Source organism: Camelina sativa, chromosome 14, assembly GCF_000633955.1.
Source record: "Camelina sativa cultivar DH55 chromosome 14, Cs, whole genome shotgun sequence".
Taxonomy (NCBI): Eukaryota; Viridiplantae; Streptophyta; class Magnoliopsida; order Brassicales; family Brassicaceae; genus Camelina; species Camelina sativa.
Genome location: NC_025698.1, coordinates 27,090,689 through 27,100,369, shown reverse-complemented (window position 1 = coordinate 27,100,369; position 9,681 = coordinate 27,090,689). Strand labels below are relative to the sequence as shown.

Genomic DNA, 9,681 nt, shown 5'->3' with positions numbered 1-9,681 from the left:
AATCATCATTTAGCTTTCAATATTTTTCTCAAATTATAAATTTGAAAATAACATGTGGAAATTTGTTTTCCTAAGATCTCAATATTCTTACCTTACTCTTGCTCACATTTTCCAGTATGTTAATGAGGTTTTTAATATGTTATATGACGTATGTTTTGACTTTTGAAGAAGGGGATGGTTGTCAAATTTGGGGTCAAGAAGATTCAGCAGTGGGGAGATGAAAAGTTGCATCATAGTTTAACAGATAAATATCATCTAAATGATTAGCTCAGATGAGCCAATTATGGAATTAATATCCGTTTACATATGTAATAGTATAAATAATGATAATCTAATAATACAAGATGTTATTTGTTGTAGGACATTCGGAAGTAAAGAAAAATTTATAATCCATCTATCATCTATGGCATTTGCATATAAAATTATGTTTGTTAATGGTTCAATTGCTATGGTAAGAGTAAGTGTATTTGACAATATTACATTCATGAATTTTACTCTTTTTATGTCTTGGAATATTTCAAATTTAAAACTCAAGTGTAATACAAACATACTAATTAATTTTGTTTTTTTTTTTTGTAATGCAACATATATTTTAATAAAATATTACAATTACTTTTAGATGACTTTAGTACTAATGAAATAGTGTGGTTAGGATTCTTTTTTTTTGTCAAAAATGAATTTAATAAAAAATTTTAGATAATTAGTGATCCAAAATCTTGGAATTTTGAGATCAAGAAACCTCACTATTTCATTAGTACTAAAGTCATCTAAAAGTTAAATCATTGATATGATCTTATCACTATAACTTAAATTACATCAAATATAACACAAAAAAAGAGTCAAAACGCAACATGGGGCGAGTATCGCGGCTAAACAACCTAGTATAATACATACTATACAAATCTGTGGCCTGAGATTGGTTCGGTTAACTTTGGTTAGATAGCATATTTATTATCAATCCAGTTTGACCTCGATCACGAAAGAGAAAAGCAAAAAAACACTAGCAATATTTCACATGCAGGTGGAGATGATCATTACATTCACAAAGATCACAAAGGTTTTCATTTTTTGGTACGACTTGAGAGAGTAACCAACACACATTAACTAAAGATTTGAGTTATATAGACATGAGAGATTGCCCAAAACCCCCCACACCACATGAAGAAATGATAGCAGATCTGTTGACATTTCAGGATCTTCCTCTTAGTCTTTCTTAAGAGGTTCACCATCTCCCTTACACTCACTTGTATGCTCTGTTTCTCTTACTCTAACAGAAGCATAAAGACTCTCTCTTTACTCTCTTGTTCTTTCTTTGTTTCTTTTCATATGACAAACGATTTGTAAGAGAGAAGAGAGAACACACATTAATTGTCTACATTTTCTTTATTGGATCTCAAGGATATCTTCCTTACAACACAAGCACACATACATATAGTAGTTTCTCTCCACTTGCCACACACACACTTATGCCCATACCTTAGGCCATACTTCTACTCTCTTACACAAGCCACACTAGTAGCCACTCTACTTACTCATTGGAACTCTAGTCCTTGATTCACTCTTACACATTCAACAACTCTTAACAACTCACTATGACTAGGTTTACTTTAGTTATCACAACTCTTCTTGTTGGACCTTAACTAAACACTTATTCCTATGGGCCTTATCATCAACGATGGCCCAATTCACAAAACACAAACCCAAATGGTTTGTTGACTTTCTTCTCCTCGCTTGACTCCTCTCTTCACGTCGTCTCTTCTCCGACAACGTTTTCTTCTTTACGGGAGCTTTGCTGCCTTGCTTCTTCTTCTTTGATCTTCGACTGACTGATTTCTATTTGTTGCAGATTTAATCAAGAACTCAATTCTCAACAAGATCACTCTTCAAAGATTGGTCCAAGATAGTCACCTTCCAAGCTAGCCAACGCCTGAAACTCTCTCTCTGCCTCCATCCACTTGGTCCCAAGCACCACGACCCTCACTGTAGCCTCAACCTGGATCCTAGACATCTTATCATTCATGAAGATCGGGTTCTCTCCTGGGATGTACTTGTAATCCGGCATCTTCGTGTATGAGAGGTAAACATTCTCGATAGGACCACACCTCATGAACACACCGTGCTTCAACACCTTGTGCACCACACCGTGAATTATCTCTCCTTTAAAGATCTTGAAAGTCATTCCGCTGAACATCACCGGGAACAGAACTTCACCCGTGTGCTCCCTGATTTTGCCTTCTCCAATCTTGTCCAGAGTTGTGACTGCCACGTAGTAGCCAAGCTCCTTGGTTGCTTTCTTTGAAGCAAATGCGTCTAGTAACTGGACTAGTATAGCCCTCTTTAGAATCAGCCCTTTTGCGTCCATGTTTTCAGCTGGAATCATCACGTTCCACGGTAACTGGACTTTGAGAAACATTTTTCAACCTTCAAAACCAAACAAAAAAAACAATTGTCAAACAGTTACATAAGGAACATGCATATACCTATCATCGCATAACCATTTTTCTCAAAGGAAAGAACAGAGAAAGACTATTGACAAAATCAGAACGGAAAAGAAAAAGATAGTAGACAGAGACTTCTAGGTTCTTCTCTGAAACGAACATCTATGTTTACGAATCATCATCAGCAACCTATGATCAAATGTTCTGTCTTTATTTAAGAATCTGGAATACAATAAAAATGCACTAGCAACATACCAATTCCACCTATCGACAGTACTCAGCGCATAAAATCAGAAACCGATTTCACATTATACCTATACCAAGACTAACAGAATGATTAAAAAAAAAATGTGAGCTTTGACTGTAAAAAAAACTTCAGTCAGGCATTTAAACAAACACTGTGCAGGCATGTAAGTAACCAAGGCAGAATCATCAAAAATTCCATCAAAAGCTAACAACTTTACAAGAAATGAAAGACCCACAACAGCTTTGAGTTTGCAATTTACGACTAAGTACTCAGACCATCATTTTTTCTCCACATTTTATCTACCAACCTACAATGTCCAAGACCCTATAGAACTGAAAATGTCTTGAGAAAAGAGTTGAGAATATCGGAAGAGTAAAGAACCCTTACCTTTTTTTAAGATTCCGAAGGTAGGAAACAAACGAGAATCGAGCAACAGAGAGAGTGAGACTGATTTTGAAGAATCAATGACAAAGGGCCGAGGCGAGAGACAGAGAGAGAAGAAAGAGAGACGACGAGACAAGACGCTCTCAACTCTTAAGACTTCAATAATTTGGTTGTTTACAAGTTAATGGGCTATAAAGGCCCATTACTATTGACCCAGTAATATGCATATTTTTCACCTGAACGTAACGTTTAAAATCAAATAAAAGATTTTTTGTTTTTCTTAATGGAAGAATATAAATATTAGGATGATTAACCTTTGAATCCTATACTGAACTATCTCAATAGGTTAATCTCTACTTTACTTCTAAGGATTAGCTTCTACATAGTGCATGCTTGTATCTTAGGTGATAGATTTGTGCAATTCTTCTATTATAATCTGAAAATGATCTAATGTCTGTTTATTAACGGTTCTACAACCATGGCTTTTTAACAACTGGGTTGCAAATTAATTATATTTTATGTTTATTTATCCCAAAAAACGAAATAAATTCACAAATATATATATATATATATATATGTATTTATTAAATAAACTAAGACTCAGATCCCACGCAATATCGCGGGGGAAGTATTTTAGAAAAAAGTAAATAAAATTTAAAAATGAAAATTATACATTATGGAATCATTTGAATGTAATAAAATAGTTTGAATACATAAATTAAATATAAACTGTTACTAAAAACACAACCATCAAAATGAAAACTTGTAACAAAAAGTATTATGTAGAATAGACGCAACTTTGCAAAAAAAATATTGTTTAAATTATTATAGATATAAGGTTTTTTTATGAAGAATTATGGTAAAGTTACAATTAAAAAAAATCATTATGACAAAGTGATCCAAACTGAGAATATTGAACTAATGGTTGTAATGAGTAAATATAAATTTTTATTAAATAATTATAATTAAAAACAAAATAATATAAATTTTGAATATTAAATTAGTTTTAAACGAAAAGTTAAGATAAATAGACGCAACGCAAAAATACTATATTCAGTTTTATTAAATTTCTATATTGCTATAATTATTTCTAAGATTTTAGTTAGATTATAGAATAATGTTGAATATTAGATATTAATATTCAAATTATTTAGATTTAACATAAAACGGAAAATTTGTTTCGACGAACAATGATTTGTTAGTTATTGATGAAAAGACAAATATATAAAAAGTTCAAAAGACATGACTATTTAAATAGACACACTTATTCGAACGAAAAGTTGTGATGAAAAAATATAAATAAAATATAGTGAAAAGACAACTCTAAAATGAAAAGATCCAACTGTTTGAGTTTAAAAAAAAGGAATAAAAACAATTTTCTTACAAAAAAAACACTAAGCAAAGTCGCAATTGTTGTTCGTATTTATTCATATTGTTATTCTTATTTTTAAATATTAAACTATTTTTTTAACAAAAACTTACGATAAAAAGATACACAAGTGTAAATTCTATATTAAGTTGTATTAAATTTCTCTATCGCTATAATCATTTCTAAAATTTTAGTTACATTATAGAATCATGTTGAATGTTAGATATTAATATTTAATTATTTAAATTCAATATAAAATGGAAAATTTGTTTCAACGAACTTGTTAGTTACTGATGAAGAGACAAATATAAAGAGACTTCAAAAGACATGACTATCTAAATAGACACACCTATTAGACCAAAAAGTTGTGATGAAAAGATATAAATAAAATATAGTGAAAAGACACAACTTTACAATGAACAGATACAACCGTTTGAATTAAAAAAAAAAGTTATGAAAAGGTGCTACAAAAAAATCGTAAATATTGTGTCTGCACTTGATTTCACCTAATAACCCATATAAACTGCTTTTAAATAAAAGACATATTTCTTATCATACTGAGAAGTCAAATTCAAAAACTCACTGTATAATCCATCTAACTCTTGAAAAAAAACTCTAGGTATTTTCATGAAATTTTTATATTTAAAATTAACTAAAAGTTGTAAATTAGATTCGTCATTCCAAAAATCTTTTGTTAAATCAAGAATTGGAGGAATATTTTTACTTTTAAAAGAATGAATGCCATAAAATAATTTAGAAAGTTGTAAAAACTGTTGATATTGAAATTTTATATTATTTTGTGTTATTGATATATCATGGTTTTTACGGTTTTTAACCATGATATAAGTGTGTTTTTTGAGTCTTTTGATTTGTTTTCTAGGTTGTTTTTGTGTCATTACAGGTTTTCTAGGATTTTGGCATGGATGGAGCGAAATGGAGCAATTTGGACATTTTGGAGCATTTAACCCGGAGGAAACAAACTTGGAGTCGAAACAGAGTGATGGTGTCGGTCGACACCCTGTTTTATCTGACGAGAGAACAAGAATGGAAGTTTTGCAATTTTGCCCGAAGTTTTTCACAAATGCATCATAAGCCCCTGGACGTGTTTTAAGATGTATATATTTTAATTTTAGGTTTTAGAAACCTCTAAGTTATTTTTTAGCAAGTTTTATTTTCCTGTAACCCTGTGAGATTTTGAGAGCTTTGGAGAGAGAGAGAGATCTGCTTTGAGAGAAGAATTCTTGAACTCGCTTTTACTCTTTTAATTTCAATTGCTTATTATTCAGAATTATGTCTTGTTCTTCATTAAACATGACTGAGTAGTTTGCTTGTTAGGTTTAGGGTTTTTCACAGGGATTTTATGATTTATTAGATCTATTTATTTAGGATTCATTATCTTTCTAGATCTTCATCTTATGTTGTTCTTCACATTAATTCTTGATTGATCACCTAGAATTAATACTTTAGGAAAATAAATTGATATGAGAATATAATTGATTTTCCTGATAAAAACTTTTGATTAGCAAAATTATTTCTTGCAAAGAGATTTGATTTAGTAAGTTTGTGAACAATCTAACCTGTTTTTAAAGCTGATTTTTAACCTAGAATTTTACAAAGAGATTTGGATTTTCTGGTTTTAAATTTAGATAATATTTGGAGTGAGAACTGATTTATTTTACAAAAGAGTTTAGAGTTCTAGATCTATTCTTAATTGCTTGAATCCTAATTATTTCTTGATTTAATAATTTGTAATTTCCTGAGAAATTCCCTAGGCCTATCTTTTTGATCTTCGGAATTTACAACAGTTTAATTTAATATTTTGCATTGCCTTTTTAATTTAAATTATCTTGTTTAGCGTAATTCATAAAACTCTATAATTTATTGTGTAGACTTGAGTCCTGTGGAATTCGACCCCTAAGTACTGCAGTAACCTCTTAATTTGAGAGAATAGCTCTAGGGTTTAATTTGAGCTTATCAGTCATGGCAAAAAAATGAAAACAGTTCAAAAAGACAAATATATCTAAATTTCAAAAGATATGAATATTCGAATAAACACAGCTTTACAGTGAACAGTTGCAACTTTACAAAAAAACTTGTTACAATGAACAATCGCAGCTTTTTGTAAAACACACAATTTAATTTTTCTACATATTTTTTAAAAAAATATCCAAAAGGTACGGTTGAAAAAACACAACTTTTGGTGGCATTTATTCGGATTGATATTATATATAGACATTAAATTTTTATATTTAAAATTAACTAAAAGTTGTAAATTAGATTCATCATTCCAAAAAACTTTAGTTAAATCAAGAATTGTAAGAGTTTCTTTACTTTTAAAAGAATGAATGCTAGAGAATAATTTAGAAAGCTGTAAAAACTGTTGATATTAAAATTTTATATTATTTTGTGTCATGGCAAAAAATAGTTCAAACAAATAGATTTCAAAAGATACGAATAATTGAATAAAAACAACTCTACAATGAACAGTTGCAACTTTACAAAAAACCATTACAATGAACAATCACAACTCTTTGTAAAAGATACAATTTATTTTTTTTACAGATTTTTAAAAAAAAATATCCAAAAGGTACGATTGAAAAAACACAAATTTTGGTGGCATTTATTTCTGACTGGGTTTAAATATATTGAAAAGTCAAATCCAAAAACTCACTATGTAATCCTTCTAAATCTTGGAAAAACACTCTATGTATTTTCATTAAACTTTTATATTTAAAATTAACTAAAAGATGTAAATTAGATTCATCATTCTAAAAATCTTTTGTTAAATCAAGAATTAGAGGAATTTCTTGACTTTTAAAAGAATGAATGATAGAAAATAATTTAGAAAAATGTATAAATCGTTGAAATTGAAATTTTAGTTGATTTTGTGTCATGGCAAAAAAAATGAAAACAGTTCAAACAGATAAATATATATAGATTTCAAAAGATATGAATATTTTAATCAACACAACTTTACAATGAACAATTGTAACTTTTCATAAATAACCGTATTAATGATCCATCATGATTTTTTAGAAAATATCCAAAAGATACGATTGAAAAAACATAAATGTTGGTCGCATTTATTCGGATTGTTATTATTATATTATATATATATATATATATATATATAGATTTTAAAGATTCACAATCATGATCAATCATCTATCAATAAAGTATATAGTGGCTCCAAAGTGGAAAGTGATGGAAGAGTAGTCAGGTGTTTTGATGCACTTGCAGCCTACTTGAGACACATGATAACCAAAGATAAAAATCATAGTTTTAGTCTCATTTATTCTCTGAACACTATCATCTGAAAAACATTCAATATTATAGTGGCCTTAATATAATGAATAAAGAAGTGATATTCATATCAATTATAAGTAAATCCGCCAATACGATACATTGGAACCTAATTGGAGGATTTCTCCCTCTATTATGTGGTGGATTCATTTTGGTTTGGAAGACATGAGTGTTCATTACCTCCTTAGTATCCATGATGATAAAGATATGCTTACATAACATTGATTGTTGTTTCGTTAGGAGTTATTGTTATCATCTTGGGAGCATCCAAGCAAGTAATCCATACTTTCTTAAGGGAACATTAATGTTCAATTTTTCGCATGTTGTATTTGAACAAATCATCGCAAGTTGTAAGATATAAAATCAACAAATGGTAGTCAACATTTTTTCCCAAACTGAACATTCCACAAAGTTTATTGTTCATTGAGATTTACAAAAACTTAGAAAAAACCATAATGATACACTAAATATTTAACTATTACTTCTTAAATGAAAATATTTCACTTCGTAAATATTACAACAACTAATTATATTTTCATATATAATCTATAATAGTAACAATAAGAAAACCATCTTACAATAAAGTATAAATTACATAGTATAAACTCAACAGAAATATTATATATATATATATATATATATATATATTGACATCATAGAAACAAATTTTAAATGCAACAACACATATACAACAAATATAACCATGATTAAAAATAATTATAATATATGGTTGTAATAATAATAATGTATAATCAATTTCAAATTAGTGTATTGAATAAAATAATTTTAATTTAATATTATTTTAATTTAACTAATATTAATATATAATTTAAACTCATGTATAATAGAACTTGTTAGATATATATTTTATTTTTATGATTTATAAGAAAATGAAAATAAAAATAATAATAAGATATAAACTATTGAATAAACTTTTTTTTAACAATTGTGAATTTATTATACCATATAACAATCTTAATTATGATTTAAATTATATAAATTAAGATTGTTATATAAACTTTCAATAGTTAAGATTTTATTAACAATCTTAATTTATATAACAATCTTAATTTATATAATACCATAAACTTTCAATAGTAAATCATAATTTTAATGACTCTTTTAAATCTTAGTTATGAATAAATTTAATCATTAAATTATGATTGTTACAAAAAAAGTTTATTCAATAGTTAAAAAAAAATCTCATCTTGTTAAAAAAATTTAATCATTAAATTATGTGTTTAAAAATTTTATTCAATTTTGGTTCTATGATTTACAAATACTTGTTAAAAATCTCATCTTATTCATTTAATGATTTGTTTTTGGATTTCAAAATCCACATTATGTTTTGAATAGATTTGAAAGTGTAAAATAGAAGTTTCAAATCAAAATATAAAACATGTTATTTCAAAATTCATGTGTTTTGATTTTCATAATTTACAATTCTATATGGATTTACAAATCACTTTTCCAATAATAGCACCTAAGAAAATATGTTTTATTATATTTAACTGTGAAAGACACTAATCATGATCATCTCATTTATGAGTGTCATAAAAGTACATTAATATTAAAATTAATAAGTACTTCTATTTTGGAGATTTAAAGTGTCTCTCTAAAGACACTAATCTAACTTTTTAGTTTTTACACATTTAAAGAAATCCTTTTTTTTAGAGACACTCCATAGAAATGAGTCAATGTGACTAATGAGGATGGTCTAAAGGATCTAAATCTTTGTCCAAGTTGTCATCCAAATGAAAATCCTAAAACCTAATTTTTTGATGATCAATTCTTTATTCTTTGCTTAAGAATACATATTCAAATACATCATCTAGACCATGAGTTTTAGATTTGAGAGAAAGGAAGAACTCTACTTATGCTAAGACCAAAGAAGAAACATAAAGTTGATGATGATAATATATAAAGGTTAAAAAAAAAAA

General features: G+C 28.0%; 1 protein-coding gene and 1 long non-coding RNA gene across 3 annotated transcripts in view; one reads left to right on the top strand and one right to left on the bottom strand.

Moving 5' to 3' along the window:
- LOC104742593 overlaps positions 1-421 on the top strand; it is a 2,317-nt gene extending 1,896 nt beyond the window's left edge. The window contains exon 4 of the long non-coding RNA XR_760554.2: positions 169-421. This is a non-coding gene — a long non-coding RNA (uncharacterized LOC104742593). The remainder of the gene's footprint in view (positions 1-168) is intronic.
- LOC104742592 (DNA-directed RNA polymerase V subunit 7-like) lies at positions 1,032-3,206 on the bottom strand. Of its 2 annotated transcripts, XM_010463613.2 has the most exons (3): positions 3,073-3,206; positions 1,878-2,421; positions 1,032-1,178 (listed from the first exon to the last, which is right to left on the bottom strand). In XM_010463613.2, coding segments are annotated over exons 2-3 (537 nt in total). In that variant the 5' UTR covers positions 2,414-2,421; positions 3,073-3,206; the 3' UTR covers positions 1,032-1,177. The 2 variants fall into 2 exon arrangements, with proteins under 2 accessions (XP_010461915.1, XP_010461914.1); XM_010463612.2 differs by lacking the exon at positions 1,032-1,178 and having other exon boundaries at positions 1,365-2,421.